Source organism: Rhinatrema bivittatum, chromosome 1 (genome assembly GCF_901001135.1).
Source record: "Rhinatrema bivittatum chromosome 1, aRhiBiv1.1, whole genome shotgun sequence".
In the NCBI taxonomy this organism is placed as follows: Eukaryota; Metazoa; Chordata; class Amphibia; order Gymnophiona; family Rhinatrematidae; genus Rhinatrema; species Rhinatrema bivittatum.
In genome coordinates this window covers 559,768,588-559,785,676 of record NC_042615.1, presented here as the reverse complement: position 1 = coordinate 559,785,676, position 17,089 = coordinate 559,768,588, and the positions used below count along the sequence as shown (strand labels likewise).

At 42.7% G+C, this 17,089-nt stretch overlaps 1 protein-coding gene across 1 annotated transcript in view; it reads left to right on the top strand.

Moving 5' to 3' along the window:
* Positions 1–4,509, top strand: part of FRMD3 (FERM domain containing 3) — a 405,659-nt gene extending 401,150 nt beyond the window's left edge. The window contains exon 14 of the mRNA XM_029616768.1: positions 2,482–4,509. Coding sequence (XP_029472628.1) covers positions 2,482–3,080 — 599 coding nt within the window. The 3' untranslated portion in view covers positions 3,081–4,509. The remainder of the gene's footprint in view (positions 1–2,481) is intronic.
* The last annotated feature ends 12,580 nt before the right edge of the window (positions 4,510–17,089 follow it).

Here is a 17,089-nt window from a genome sequence, read left to right as displayed (position 1 = left end):
GGCATGGAAAAGAGGTCTTATCCTCTTCAGAACCTGGAGTTTATAGAAGCAGTCTTTGGTTGTTTTGTTGATATGGGCCTTGAAGTTTAGCCGGTTGTCTATTATCACTCCTAAGTCTCGAACTTGTGTGGTAGGTAGGTTGGTGGGTAGAGTAGTGTTGGAGATGTTGGTTTCCGGAGAAATGAGAAGGATTTCTGTCTTAGAAGAGTTTAAGATGAGGTGTAGGTTGTTTAGTAGTTGTTTGATTTTCAGGTGGCATGATTCCCAGTAGTCAAGAGTTTCAGAATATGTATCTTTGATGGGGATGATGATTTGGATATCGTCTGCATAAAGGAAGTACTTTAGATTGAGGTTGGTGAGAAGTTGGCAGAGAGGAAGAAGATAGATATTAAATAGGGTCGGAGATAATGAAGAACCTTGAGGGACTCCTATGACAGAGTCAAATCTAGAGGATTCCTTGTTTTGGATTTTAACTTTGTAACCTCTGTTATTGAGAAACATTTTGAACCAGGATAGGACGGTGCCGCTGATTCCTATAGACGAGAGTTGGTTTAGGAGGATGGCGTGGTTGACCGTGTCGAACGCTGCTGAGAGGTCTAACAAGATCAATAGGAATGAGTTTCCTTTGTCAAGGCCCATTAAGATATAATCTGTCAACGAGGAGAGGAGGGATTCTGTGCCTCGATTTTTTCTGAAGCCGTGTTGTGGGGTGAAGAGAAGATTGTTGTCTTCGATGAAATCTGAGAGTTGAGAGTTCACTAGTTTTTCCATGATCTTGGCGATGAATGGGAGGTTAGCTATGGGGCGGAAGTTGTTGGGTTCCTTCGGGTCAAGGTTAGGTTTCTTTAAGAGCGGTGAGATTGAGGCCATTTTGAGGTCATCAGGGCAGATTCCTTGGGCTAGAGAGCAGTTGATGATATTTGTCAAAGATGTGGCTATTGTGTCTGGAATAGATAGAAGTAATTTGAAGGGGATGTGGTCTGCAGGATGAGATGAAGGTTTCATTTTTCTCAGGATGGCTTGTATCTCAGTGGAGGCTACAGGTTCAAAGGTGTTTAAGCTGGCATTTTTGTGTGCAGGTTGTTGATATGTCTGGAGGGCTGCTGTGTCGGGAGGCAGTTGTGTTAGGAGATTGGAAATTTTATTTTGGAAAAACTGAGCGAGTTCTTCGGCTTTGGACTGAGCCATATTGCCGGGGATTTCTCACGGTATGGTTTGAGTGAGGCTGGAGACATAGGCGAAGAGGGCTTTAGCGTCAAAGACCAGGTTGTGAATCTTGGATGCGTAAAAATCTTTTTTTGATTTTGAGGTGAGGGATTTGTACTGGTAAAGTGTGGATTTGTATGATGAGATGGTGGTGTCGCAAGGGGTTTTACACCAGGTCGCTTCTTTTTTTCTTAAAGTTTGTTTAAGTTTTCTGAGTTCGTTGGTGAACCAAGGTTGTCTGTTGGCTGCATTGGTGTGAGATTTTTTTGTAATTGAAGGACAGAGCTTGTTGGCTATATTTTCTGTTATGTTGTTCCATGAACGAATGGCAGCGTTAGGGTCGGATAAGTCTAATTGGGGGAGCTGGGAGACTAATTGGGTATCATTGTGATACAGTAGGAGGAACCACAGAAAGCAGCATCCCCAAGTTCTGGCCCGATTGATCCATTCATTGTCACATGTTAGTAAAGGACCAATCCCCTTTCAGAAGGCTTTCCTGAAAGGGGATTGGTCCTTTCACTGACAAGTGTCAATGAAAAGGACCAATTGGGAATTGCCCTGCCAGTGGGTTTGGGAGGGAGCTCCGTCCAGACTGTTGTGGACGCACAGCCACTCTCCTGGGCACCTAATGCTGAGTGCTAGGGAAGCACAAATTATCCATTGCATGTCCCTTTTAGCACAGCACATCAAGCGCCCGGGAGAGGTGGATGTGTGCATGTTGAAAAAACTTGCGCCCAGTTTAGACGCATGCATTTTATGCGATGATATTGCATCGGCTATGAGGCTGGCAGCTGGGCTATATTCTTCTACTGTGGATGGGATAACTGGCCAGACTGGACTGGAATGCTGTTATTGACTATGTTACTGTGTTGAGCTTTCACTCCCCTTGGTAGTATGTACTTTAGCTGAAGTATGAGCAAGTATTCTAGGCTTGTGCTGTTGCAATTTGATATTGTTGAATGTTTAAGTGACTGGTCTTTGCATACCATTCTAAAAGATATAAATATGCCTTTGGCTGGGGGGTAAAATGTATCAGTTGTTAAAAATGCAAGGGAATTTATCATTTCCTGAACAGATTTTAGATCATCAGTTCATTCCATCATATAGACCAAATACATTTTGAATAAATACATTTTGTGAAATAGTTTCAACATTCTTGGTTCAGTCAAAAGAAAAGTTAGATGTCTGTGTGGATCACTTTTAATGTCGTTTGCTTTACATTACTAGAAGCAGAATTAAGTTTTCATGATTTTTTTTTTTTTTTTTTGCTATTAGGTATCCTGATTCTCAAACAGAAGGATGAGAGTTCCTCTCTGATGACTAGTGACTCCCCCTGTAGAGATTCAGGAGAAACATTAGACTTCAGGAGTGAAGAGGAAGGAGGCATAGAAGAGGAACCTTTAACTATCTCAGAACTGACCTATAACCCAAGTGCCAGCTTGCTTCCAACCCCATTGGAAGAGGGGATTGACATGTTTTTTGAAAGCACCTTAAGAGCAGAAATTGACAGAGATGATACAGATTCTTTCGAGGAATTAGAAGCAGATGAAAACGCCTTTCTGATCGCAGAGGAAGAGGAGATGAAAGAGGCCAGAAGAGCTCTTAGCTGGAGCTGTGATATTCTGATGGGCAATATGCAGCTGAATGCTTTTGTGAAGAGTTTTTCAAGGCTTCTTCTTGTTGCCCTTGGGCTGCTGTTGGTGGTGTTTCCGCTTCTCCTGGTGCTCTTGGAATCAGACGTTGACATCTCTTTTCTTCACGAAATCCGTCAGACACCAGAGTTCCAGCAGTTTCATAATGAATATTACTGTCCTCTTAGGCACTGGATGGCTTGCAAAATAAATTTCATTCTTGACCTATTGGGTAGCTCCTGAGATGAACATGCTGTGCAGCTGAGGGCTTTATTCAAAACAAAATATTTAAGAGTTCAGGCCAGGCCCTCACCATGCCCTGGAAGCAAGCAGCAAGTAGCAAGAATCATTTTATTCGATACAGACTATTCATGCTCTGATTTGTCTCTCGCCGCATTTAAATGGAATTGTTTTAGTCATTGGTTCAGAAATGGCATTTGCATAACCAAAATATCTGTACATATTTTTTTATTTCCTTGAACATCTACTGCTTTACTGCTATGCAAAGAGGGGCAGTATTGACACTAATTTTATTTTTTAAATCTTCTTATGTTACAGTCACGTCATGCTGTCTCTGAAATATGATAGATTTGAAAAGCAGGGCGGGGAAAATATTTGTTTAGCCTGAATCATCTGAATATAATCCTTTGTGCAACAATCTCTAACCAATGCCTTTACAAAAAAAATGTTTATGCTGTTTTTATTTTTATTTTTTACATTTTTATGTGTTAAAAGTATTTTGGTAAATTTTTAGCAAAAAAACAAGTCTTCTTAAATTATTTGAGTGTACAGATTGGTAAGCCTAATGCACATGGGCATGTAATACAATTTTTAATGTTTTGGAGATGTGTTTTTTTTAAGTGTTTTAGTCAAATAATGAGTGTGTTCTAACTGTATACACTAGGTGGTTAAATACTTTGGGAAAATATGTTTGTTTTCCTCAGTTAAAGGGGTGGGGAAGTGAACTGATATAGGATGCTAATAGGTATTTCAGTGATGTAGTAATTCAAGAACATGTTGAAGATCATTGGTTAGATATGTGCTGTGAGTCTTTGCTCTTTTATCTTGCATTACATCATTGCTGTGGAAAGTCCTTGCAAGAGAATGAGAAAAGGTATTGTAAGTAGAAGACAGATTTTTGGGCTAAGTGTATATTACTATATGTAGGATGGAAAGAAGAAAAGAAAGATGAAGAAATAGTAGGTGGTAAGAGATGTGTCTATATAGATCAGTTTGTACTCACGCTCTCTTACAAATCTGTTCCAGTAATTCAAATAAGGCACTAGATCCTATTATTGGAAATTATTTTTCCATTGATTTGAGTTATTGCCAGACCACCAAGTAATAAAAATTAAGTAATTTGTTCTCTCATTCTAATTTTTGTTTTTATGCTGTATAATTTAATAGAAAACTGACTCCTTCCAGTCTGACAATTCTCATATCATTTTGTAATGTACATTGACCTTGTGATGTGGTCTAATACTAATAGCAGGATACTAAAACTGTTGTAATGCATCCTGTATATGAATACCTGAAAAAATAACAGTGCTGTATTTGGCAAATTGGAATATCCTAGATTTTTTTTGAGCGGGGAGGATACAGAGATAAAAAAAAAAGGACTTATAATAATACCAAATAATATAACCACGCAGAATTTGAAACAACTCTGTATGGCCACATATACATTCGTATCAGATACATACATATCATAAAATATGTGTAAGTGTACCCCCAACATAAACACATATGTGTGCTTATTTGTGAATCTATGCAATGCATTGAAAGTGAGCATTTCAATGCATTGAACACATGTACTTTTCCTTCTCATTTTAAAAACATACATGCGTATATTTTATGCATAAAAATAAAGCAGGACTTGTATAAAACCTGATTTACATGCATAAGTCAATATATTTTAAAACATGCAGGCATACTTGAAATTAGTAGCTTTGCAATTCTTCTACCAGTTGGCTCAGTCCTCCAGGTCATCACAATCCTCCTGGTTCTTCAGCCTGAACTCCCCCCTCTTCGCCCATACCTGGCACCCAGCTAACAGTACACCATAAAAAGTCGGATATTAATTACACAAGATAATTAGAAGGTACGAAATTACAGGGTGCCAAATGTATTAAAATAGGCGCGTGACTGTTCACCACCACCCCAGCACACCCTTGGGCCACTCCTTTTCTTGAGCATTTATATGCACACGATAAATGTAAAGTGCACATGCGCTTTTGAGGTTTGTAAAATACAAATTATGTGAGCACATGTTACTTATACATGGACATGCTCATGTTTATGTGCAATAACTCTTTGAAAATTCACCCCAGTTACACAGGGTCTGAATTACTGAAGCTTTTTCCCCTTTTAGTGTCTACGGGAAAAAACTTAGTAAATCAGGGGTTTAGTTTTATTTAGGAAGACTTTAATCCATCAGGTTTAATCTTTAAATTTACCTATATTGGGTGATTATTTGTTTACACTAATATAGAGGAAGGCAAAATAACTTATGGAAATAAATGCGATTTATTGAAAATCTATAAACATCTTCCCATCCCCAAAGGATTAGTATTACCATCCTTGTTCTAAGAAACCCAACTAAATAGTTATGCTGTTGTAAAATCCTCCTTGAAATCTTATAGGATGACGTTGCTTGTAACCATTGACTTGTATCAGTGGCCTTCCAGTTATCAGTGCTGGGTGGAAGGGAGCAGTTTTACTAAAAATAGATACAGAAGAGGTATTGTATACTGTCTGATTCTTAAGCAAAACAAATTAAACCTTCTATGGTGTAGTTATTGGGCAAGATACCTGCAGCGATCGCACCATGGAGGTGCGATCACTGCTGGCTAGCGCAGGACCGCCCCCCGTTTCGGCCCCCTGCCCCTCATTACCGCATTTTTCTAAAGTACCACAGGCCTGCGATACTTTAGAAAATGAGGCCCATAGTTTGCCTGCTTAGGGGCTGATGCAATAAATTTGCATAAAAAGTGGGCCCTGAACAGTCAGCGCCCGCTTTCTTAATGCGCCCCAGGGGGGGGTCGCATTAGTAAGGAGGCACTAGGGTGGCTTGCGCGCCTATAGCGCCTCCTTGCTAAAGCGAACCCGATCAGTGTCAGAGGTCCTCCAGTTAGGAAAACCGACGCCGAGTTTATCGGCGTCGGTTTTCCTAAATGCCGCACAGCCAGGGGGTTCAGGAAACAAACACTTGTCATTCGAGCGTCTGTTTCCTGCACCTGACTGCCAGTGTTTTGTTTTTTTTAACTTTGTTTAATTTTGTTTTTCCTCCTACTTAATATCGCAAAGCTATTAAGTAGGAGGCAGTACAGAAAAGCAGTTTTTTCTGCTTTTCTGTACTGGTTTAAGGAGCGCTCAGCAATTAACTGCAATTAACCTCAATTAACTGCAATTAACTGCAATTAACTGCAATTAACAGCAATTAACGCTTGCCTGCTCCAGGCAAGCGTTAATTGCTGAGCATTAGATGTGCGTCCTAGACGCACATTTTTTTTCTTTGCATCTGGATTGCATTTGCATGTGATTAGCGCTATTAGACTCTCTCCACATTGGACGCGCGTTGAATAGGCGCTAATCCCCTTATTGCATTAGGGGATTCTTTAGCGCCTATTCAACCCACATCTGCTGGTTATACAATGCGTTTGGCTGAGCGCACTGTATTGCATCAGCCCCTTAGTTTGGGAGGTTAAGGGGTAGGGAGATTCGATGGGTGTGGTAGGAGGGAATGGCGGGAACAGGGAGGAACTTTCTCTACCCCCACTTCCAGATTGGCATGGATTATCTTTCTCTCCTCTCAGCCCTGACACTCACTCTGTCTCGTAAACACACACTATCACTCTCAGGGCAATTTAATAAAATATTTGTAAACTTTTGTATTTTGTATTGCTTATCATCTTCCTTTATGTTTCTGGATCATTTTTTAATTTCACATTTCCTCTTCCCTCTATTGTCAATTCCTTTGTCTCACTCTTTCCTCTAGATTTTTATACCTTGTTGTCATCTTTCTTTTACCTATATAATTCCTAGGTCCCATTTCTTTTATTTTTCCTTTGTTTCTCTTTATCTTGCCGTTACTCTTCCATCCTCCCCTCCTCTCCTCTCTTACATACATCCCTTGCTCTTCTCCTCTTCACACACATCCATCTCCACACTCACCTTTTTCACCAACTGTCTTCCCATCACACATCCCTCACTTCTTTCTCTCATCTCTTTTACTCCACCCTTCCTTCCTTATCTTTCTCTTCCTTCCCCCTTTATTTCTTCTTCTCTCTCAGCTCTCTCAAACAAACAGAATGCTAGGAATTATTGGGAGAGGAATGGAGAATATCTTAATGCCTCTGTATCGATCTATGGTTTGACTTGACCTTGAGTATTGTGTGGAAACATGGCGGAACTAGAAGGGCAACAAAATAATAAAGCTGATAGAGCATCTCCTTTATGAAGAAAGGTTAAACAGATTAGAGCTCTTCAGCTTGAAAAAGAGACAACTGTGAGAGTATCTCATAGAGATTAATAAAATTATGGGTGAGGTAGAACAAGTAAACAGGGGACAGTTATTTACTCTTTTGAATAATACTAAAACAAGGGGAAACTTGATGAAATTAAAAACCAGCAGATTTAAAACAAATCAAAGAAAGTATTTTTTCGCTCTGCACAATCAAAGTATGGAATTTTTATTTTACCAGAGGACATGGTTAAGGCCGCTTGCACAATGATCGGCCAGGTAGACTTGGGGAAGCCACCATTTATCCCTCGGAGTGAGCGACAAGAACTAGATCTATTCTTTGGGACCTTCCGATACTTGGGACTCAAAGTGGCCACTATTAAAGACAGGATCCTGGGCTCAATGGACTTTTGGCCTAACCCAGAATGACATTTCTTATTTTCTTATGTCATGAAGGTTGATTTCATCATTTTTCCTCCCTGCTTTATTTGCCTAAGAAAGTGGAATCAGGTCGGCTTCTAGCTCTGGAGTTTCTGATCTCAAAGGTGATTTTTGCCTAGATCATTATTGCTCCATTTTTACTGAATGGCAGCCTAGAGTAATGTATGCTGGAACTTTTGAGAGTTTATAGTTTCTACTGCAGAAATGCTTCCTTCATAAGTGCTATACATTACTAACTGTAGCACAATTAAACCCTTTAAGCTCTATAAACTCGTTTGCAGCCTAACAATCATATGGGGAGGGGGAAGGGGGTTGTTTCAATTCTTTGAATACTTCCTTCTTCTTTCTTTGATCATTTACATCATACTTCATAGCATGTAGGAATAGTGGTCCTTTCTTCTCTGACAAAAATCTTACCGTTGATAAAAGTAGGTTAGAAATTGGATTTCAGGAATAGTGTTACATCTGTGAAAAATCTTTCATTTGAAGGCTGATTGGTCTCTTGCTAAATTCTGGTCCTTATTTGCAGTTCCCCTTCCAAAGGAAAGAAAAAGAAAAATCTTCTGTTTTAAAACACAGCTGCATTACTATGCAATAAATTATCCAGCATTAGAAATATTGAGTATTGTTCTAATCGTTTTAACCAGGAAATACCAGAGAAAAAACGTTACCTTGGAGAAAAGACAAAAGGACAGTAAATTCTGTGTAGAATAAAGTGCAAGTCTTTGAATGTGCATAGGTATTGTGTTTATTTTACCTCTGAATTGCAGTGAGTAATATTATTGGCTCATTTATATGTCTGCCCCTAAAAATCAGCAATAACATTCACGAAAAAATAATTGCAATTAAATGTGGTTTTCTAATCCCATGTTCAGTCAGTGTTTAAATATAGACTGACAATGAGGTCCAGAGAGGAAAAATATTGATCCCTGGGGGATGGATGAGCGATCCTATAGAATATCACAATGCAAAAAGCTCAAAGGTGTATACATTTTTCCATTATGGGACACAGTTGTAAGCATCTATCTACTTAATGAAGCTGTCCTGAAGTAGCAAGAAAATAATCTGAAATGTTATGATGTTATGATATTGGCTGTTATATGGATTCTTGCTTGCTTTGGAGTAGTAGTTTGTTTGACTTTTGATCATGTGATCTCGTGTTACAAAGCCAAGATTTCATATAAAATTTGTATGTTCCATGCAGCATATATACATACATAAACAGGGTTTTTCTTAGTGCAGAATAAAGCTGGATTATGGAGATTTTATGGGACCAATGTTGTGTATTTCCATCCGTGCTTGGACTATATTGTAAGATGTCATGTACTTGCCATTTTATTTTGTGGTTTGTCTGATACTTAGGAGCACAGCTTTGAAAGAACTATTTAATAGAAACATGAAAGAATTGAAGGAAAATGTACCTTTCATTCAAGCCTTATAATCTTTGTATAGTGAATTTCAAGTTTCTATGTAAACATTCAGATTGTTTTGTATGTTAATAAAAAGACAAAAATCTCTAATCAAATCACAACAGTTAAAACATTTATTATTTTGCTTTGAGCACCTTCCAGTGGGATGCAGCAGTACTTCCTGCTGAGGTGGAAAGTCTGACTCTATTATGGGCATTCCTGAGTGATATAGCAAGCAGGAAAGCAAATCCCAGCAAAAAGAAAAGCCAAGAGGTGTTCCAGACTAAGTTGTAACCTGAAACTGTGCAACGAACAGTGATATGAAATGCTTAACATTTACCACAAACTGGCTTGACAATAAAACTTTTCTTGGCTGGTTTTAAAAAATATATTTAGTGCCAATAGGTAAATTCTGTTTACCTGTTTTGATCTTATATATTTATACATGAAAAAGCACATGGGAGTCATTTTACCTCTGGAGATTTTGGCTTCTAGGAAGTGAACAGCAGCAGAATATCTTCTTTTTTTTTTTTTTTGCGAATATCTACTATAGTAAAAGGGAATATTAGGCTGCTAATCAGTGCATTTTCAAACTCAGTTATTCAGAAGGGTCCAAAAAAAGAAATTCAGAGAATGCAGAAAGCAGAGCCTACCAATATTATCAGGCTCCACTCTGCCCATAAATGGTTATTTACACACCTGTACATGTGGCTTTTAATTGCCTCCATAAGTAACTAAAGGTGGCCTCCTTTGGCTCATATAGTTTGGGGCAGATTTTACAAAAGTACGGGCGCGCATATTTTTGTTTGTGCACCTGGCACAAACAATAGATACGCGCGTAGCCACGCGTATCTTTTAAAATCCGTGGTCGGCGCGCACAAGGCTGCGCAAAATCGGCAGCCTGTGCGCGCCGAGCCGCGCAGCCTGCCTCCGTTCCCTCTGAGGCCGCGCCGAAATCAGAGCGGCCTTGGAAGGAACTTTCAGCCTACCCCCACCTTCCCCTCCCTTCCCCTACCTAACCCACCCCCCCTGGCCCTATCTAAACCCCCCCTACCTTTATTATAAAAGTTACGCCTGCCCGAGGCAGACGTAACTCGTGCGCGCCGGCCGGCTGCCGGCATGCGATTCCCCGGCCCGGGAGCAGTTTCGGAGGCCTCGGCCATGCCCCCTAAACGCCCCCGAGCCGGAACCACGCTCACGGCCCCGACACGCCCCTCGACGCCCCCCTCCAGGGAAAGCCCCGGGACTTACACGCGTCCCGGGGCTTGCGCGCGCCACTGAGCCTATTCAACATAGGCTCGGTGCATGCAGGGGGAGCTTGGGGCAGGTTTTCGGCGCGCGTACCCCTTTGAAAATCTGCCCCTTTGTTTTTTGCCCTCCCATGGAAAATTATGTGAGCTAGCCTACGCCATCCTCTTTGCTTTTACTCCAGGACAAAGAAATGTCCTGGAAAAGTCTCTGGAGTGGTTTCTTGATGCTTGAGACAGTGCCATAATGGCTGCAATCTTACTGAACATGTAGACAGGCATGGTTTAATGAGACAGAGCCAACATGGATTTATCCAAGTGAAGTATTGCCTCACCAATCTGCTATATTTTGTTTGAAGGGGTTAATAAACATGGAGAATGATAAGCCGGTGGATTTAGTGTATCTGGATTTTCAGAAAGCATTTGACGAAATTTAGAAAGTCATAGGATAGAAGGCAATGTCCTATTATGGATTGCAACCTGGTTAAAAGACAGAAACAGAGAGGGACTAAATGATCAGTTTAGGTAAATAGTGGAGTGCCCCAAGAATCTGTACTGGGACCGTTGCTTTTTAATATTTTTATAAATGATTTGAAAAAGCACAATGAGAGAGGAAATCAAATTTGCAGATGATACAGAATTATTCAAGGTCAAGTTCTTGGGGATATCCACTGCTAATCCCTGGGATAAGCAGCATAGAATCTATCAACATTTTGGGATCCTTCCATGTATTTGAGACCTGGATTGGCCATTGTTGGAAACAGGATACTGGGCTTGATGGACCTTTAGTCTGAACCAGTATGGCAAATCTCATGTTTTATTCCAAGTTGTTAAATCTCAAGCAGATTGTAAAATATTGCAAAAGGGATCTTGCAAGACTGGGAAACTAGGCATCCAAATGGCAGATGAAGTTTAATGTGGACAAGTGCATTGTGATGCACATGTAGCACTCTCTTCGGCTATACCAGAATGCAGGGGCCACACAAAGTCCCCAGGGCCAAACTCACCATCCTGGAACTCTCAGTCTTCACAGAGAAGGGCGACCAGGAAGGTGGAGGATCTTCATCGGATGACGTACGAGGAGAGATTGAAGAATCTAAATATGTACACCCTGGAGGAAAGGAGGAGCAGAGGTGATATGATACAGACTTTCAGATACTTGAAAGGTGTTAATGATCAAAAGACAACGACAAACCTTTTCCATAGGAAAAAAATCAGCAGAACCAGGGGTCACGATTTGAAGCTCCAGGGAGGAAGATTCAGAACCAATGTCAGGAAGTATTTCTTCACGGAGAGGGTGGTGGATGCCTGGAATGCCCTTCCGGAGGATGTGGTGAAGACCAGAACTGTGAAGGACTTCAAAGGGGCATGGGATAAACACTGTGGATCCATAAAGTCAAGAGGCTGCCAATGAAGAGTGGGTGACTCGCCAGAATGATGGTTACTGCCTGGAGTCAATACCCTTATTAAATAAACATACACATGCTTACTGTGACTCCAACATCGCTCTAAGCTTCAACAGCAAGAGGAAATGTGGAAAAAAGGATTCACACTCACAAAGAGGGGAGTAGCTGGCTTGTTACGGCGGTTACTACCCCAAATCAAATAAGCCTGATACTTCACTTTCAATGCATATACAGCATAGTTCTCTGATTCAACGGCAGGGGAGAAGAAAAACTGATACTTCACACATCCAGCAGAGCTCTCTGCTTCAACGGCAGGGGAGAAGAAAAGAGGGTTCACACTCACAAAGCGGGGAGTAGCTGGCTTGTTACGGCGGTTACTACCCCAAACCAAATGTGCCTGATACTTCACTTTCGATGCACATCCAGCATGGCTCTCTGCTTCAACAGCATGGGAGAAGACTGATACTTCACGCGTATCCAGCATAGCTCCCTGCTTCAACGGCAGGGGAGAAGAAAAACAACCAATAAGGGCTGTATAACATAGTCTGGGTAAAACAAATAAGCATGGGTGTAGCTTGCTTATTGCGGCGGCTACTACCCCTAACTAATCAAGCTAGATATTTCACTTGGATGCAGCTCCATCACTGCTCTCTACATTAAAGGTGGGGGTGGAAGGGAAATAGAACCAAGAGCTAAGAGAAACAGATAAGTATGAGAGAAAAAATGTGTGAAGTTTGCTGGGCAGACTGGATGGGCCATTTGGTCTTCTTCTGCCGTCATTTCTATGTTTCTATATGTTTCTATTAATGCACTGACAGCTGTTGGGGTGCTGGGTTCCACTGGCGAGGAGGAGAAGGGCCCTTGACTCTTGGGGATGGGTACCCTGTACAGTCTCTTGCTTCCTCCAGTCATTCTTTTAATAGTACTCAATTGTGTAGGTCTCAGCAGCCTGGATCTTAATTTGGGAAGAATCGGCAAAAACGGAGTGGTGTTCAACTGAAAATTTACTGTACCTTAAAAAAATAGAATCCAAGCCAAAATAGCAACTCTGAGTCAATGTCCAAGGCCCCTTCCCAGTGATAGGAAAATAAAACCCTCTCTTCTCCAAGTAGGCAAGGAGATGGTGGTGGAAAATTATTTTCCTCCTTCCCACAGACAAAACACAGCTTCTCCAAAAAGTAGTTCTTACTCTTGGGACATTACTAACCCCACTTTCACTATGTGCAGGGCAAAGCAGTACTTGGGAAACTGCAGACTCTGCTTTAACTGGGTGCAGAGCACAGAAACTTAGTCCCACTCCCCTCAGGCAAGGGATAAAAACCCTCTTGGAATAGGAGCAGATTACAACAGAATCCACTCTCTTAAAGACAAAAAATCCTTTCTTCTGAACCTATCTTGCCAAGGCAGTACCCTGAAGGTCTGTGAAGACTCTAATAGGGACAGGGGCAGTTCTATATTGAGGCAGGGTTAGGCTTTAGGCGGCAAGATTTTGAGGCTGCAAAATTGCCCTCTGAAACCTTCCTGCCACAGCTGTCTAACCCTGACTTTATAGAAGACTTTAAGATTATGAGAGGTTTTGAATGAGTAGATGTGAATCAGTTATTTACACTTTCGGATAATAGAAGGACTAGGGGGCACTCTATGAAGTTAGCAAGTAGCACATTTAAGACTAATCGGAGAAGAGTCTTTTTCACTCAACACACAATTAAGCTCTGGAATTTGTTGCCAGAGGATGTGGTTAGTGCAGTTAGTGTAGCTGGGTTCAAAAAAGGTTTGAATAAGTTCTTGGAGAAGAAGTCCATTAACTGCTATTAATCAAGTTTACTTAGGGAATAGTCACTGCTATTAATTGCATCAGTAGCATGGGATCTTCTTGGTGTTTGGGTACTTGCCAGGTTCTTTTGGCCTGGTTTGGCCTCTGTTGGAAACAGGATGCAGGGCTTGGTCTGACCCAGCATGGCAATATCTTATGTTCTTATTATGCCTTTTTATTTTTACTTCCCGCCGAAGAGAAGAGGGACTGCTGGCGCTATGGCCTGAAGAGAAACCTGCGGAGCCGCAGCAGAATTATCCTGCTGTGGCCGGAAGACGGCCATGCGGGGCCGCAGCAGAGCTCATCCTGGCTGGTGGTGGCTGAGAAAATGGAAGAGGTGCCACAACAGGAGCCCAAGCCAGCAGCGGCTGAAAAAATGGCAGAAGGGGATGTGAGCTGCCACCAGAGCCCAAGCCAGCAGCAACTGAAGAAATGGAAGAAGGGCCACTGCCACCGGAGTCCAAGCTGGTGGCAGCTGAAGAAATGGAAGAGGGGCCGCTGCCACTGCTGGAGCCCAAGCCAGTGGCGGCTGAAGACAGAGCCATAGCATGCCTATGGCCAACATGGCCACGGCCAAAGGCACTGCTAAGAAAAGGCACCAACGAGAGCAGTGCGACTGGCCACCAGTGGGTCCTCTGCAAAAGAAAAGCAATGCTGACCCATCGAAAGTGATGGTGTGGTCAGCGTGGCCTTAGTAAGTATAAATGCAGCGTGGCTCCGCTGGCAACCCTGCGGATTCTGGCAGGGCCATGCTGCTTTTCTATTTACTAAGGCTGCAATGACCATGCCATCAATTTTGAGAGTGAACATGTGTGCGGGAAAGTGAGAGACAGCATGTGAGCTTGTGTGTGGCAGAACAAGAGAGCTTGTGTGCTTGTGTGTGGGACAGTGAGAGAGCGTGTGTGCTTGTGTGAGAGAGTGAGAGCATGTGTGCATGTGTGTGTGGGAGAGTGAGAGAGCATGTGTGTATGTGTGTGCGAGAGAGAGCATGTGTGTGGGAGAGTAAGAGAGTATATATGTGGGAGAGAGAGCATGTATGCTTGTGGGTGGGACAGTGAGAGAGCATGTGTGCTTATGTGTGGTAAAGTGAGAGAAAGCATGTGTGCTTGTATGTGGGAGAGTGAGAGAGCATGTATGCTTGTGTGTGGGAAAGTGAGAGAGAGAGCATGTGTGCTTGTGTGTGGGAAAGTGAGAAAGAGAGCATGTATGCTTGTGTGTGGGAAAGAGAGAGAGCATGCATGCTTGTGGGTGGGACAGTGAGAGAGAGCATGTATACTTGTGTGTGGGAAAGTGAGAGATTGAGCATGTGTGCATGTGTGTCGGAGAGTGAGAGCATGTGTGCTTGTATGTGGGAGAGTGAGAGAGCATGTATGCTTATGTGTGGGAAAGTGAGAAAGAGAGCATGTATGCTTGTGGGTGGGACAATGAGAGAGAGAGCATGTATGCTTGTGTGTGGGAACGGAGAGAGAGAGAGCACATGTGCTTGTATATGGGAGAGTGAGAGAACATGTATGCTTGTCTGTGGGAAAGTGAGAAATAGAGCATGTGTGCTTGTGTGTGTAAATATACTATACATATTGTAAGTGATATTTCTACCTCAGAAGACTGTGCTTTGAATGTTCTTTTTCATGTAAAATCTGCATTAAACATGCATAATTTTTAATTGTGTGTGAGGAGGGTGTGATGGGGTGGGTGGTAGAAGGCTATAACGTTTTCCTAGGGCCTCTAATACCCCTGCACTGGCCATGGGCATTGCTGTAGAATCATTTAACAGAATCTCCCACCTCGTGGAGTCATGTCTTGTATAAAGAGGGAGGACGCAGATTTTAACTTGGCCATAAGCACCAAATTGCCTGGCTACAGCTCTGGCTGAAGAAATGGAAGAGAAGCCCAAGTGTCGCCGCCGGAACCTGGGAGCGTGATGGCCGAGAGGAAAAAAGAGGCCACGAGCCACCGCTGGAACCCAAGCCAGTGGCAGTCAAAGAAAAGGTAACGGAGGCCAAGGGCCGCCGCCAGAACCCAGGTTGGTGGCGGCGGAAGAATGGGAAAAGGCACAATTTGTGTGTGTGTTGTGTGTGAAGCAGCCTGCTTGTCTGTGTGTGTGTTTATTAGCTGCTTTACTGACTATTAAAAAAAAACACTATTTAAAAAACAAACACTAACTTCTGTTTCTAAACACTTTAAAAAACAAACACTAAGTTCTGTTTATAAACTCTCTTACTATTTAAAAAACAAACAAGCACACTAATTAATATACCCAATAATTTACTTCTCCCCAATGCTTTTAAAAAATTTCCCAAGTAGAACTTACTGATTCCTTTCAGGCACCAGCAAGGTGATCCTCTCCTCTCAGTGCTCCCACTGGACATCCTCTGGACTTTGCTTGAGTGCCACCTGTCTTGACCTTTGGTACATTTCCTGGACTTTGCTTGATCACCACCTGCCTCAATCCTTGGTACGTCTTCTGGACTCTGCTGTTGGCTGCCTGCCCTGACCCTTAGAATATCTTGACCCTGTTTTCACCTGCTGTCCATCGTGGGACTCCTTGTCATTGGAGACCTGTGCCTAAGTTTAGCCAGCCCTGGCACACAAGGGCTCAACCTGTGGGGAACGAGGCCTGGTATTGGTGACGGTCCTGTTGGGTCTCTGCACCTGCCAGTTCTGCCTGCCGATGATGAGGACCTGCAGGGTTCCCACTGCAGGTGGTGTCAACCCCTTCTCGGTCCAAGGGTCCACCTTTACAATAGTTTGCTGAGGCCATGGACCCAATGGATCTCTCAGACCTCCAGGCCATTCCGGACCTAGCACAGAAGATTCAGCAACAACAGCAATTTCTGGAAGTCCTAGCAGGTTTCATGTTGCAACTCATTGCCCGTCTCGATGCCACCACCACCATGACAGGCACCACGGCTTCGGCGGCTCCTACAACCGTACTGGCAGCATCTACTGTCTGCCTTCCGATACCCCCCCAGGTATGCAGGTGATCTTAAGCTGTGCTGGGGTTTCTTAAATCAGTGCTTTAGGCACGTCTCTCTTCAACCCGCACCAGCACCAGCACCAGCACCCGCACCAGCAACCCGCACCAGCAACCCGCACCAGCAACACCATTAAAATGACCTTTATCTTCTCCCTCCTCGACAGGAAGGCACTGGCTTGGGCTTTTCCCCTGTGGGAGTGGGGAGATGCTTTGCTTCAGGACCTGCAACAATTTGTCAAGGCCTTTAATCAGGTATTCAATGAGCCCAGTTGTCTGGACACTGTGTGGTCTGACCTGCTGCACCTATGACAGGGTACCAGAACCCTGACAGACTATGCCATCAAATTTCATACCATGGCTACAGAATTGAATTGGAGGGAGGACAGTCTCAGGAGCATTTTTTTGGAAAGACTATCTTCTCAAATCAAGGATGAATTAGCAGCCCAAGAACTACCTGAATCACTCGATGCCCTCATCAACCTGGCTGGGAGAATTGA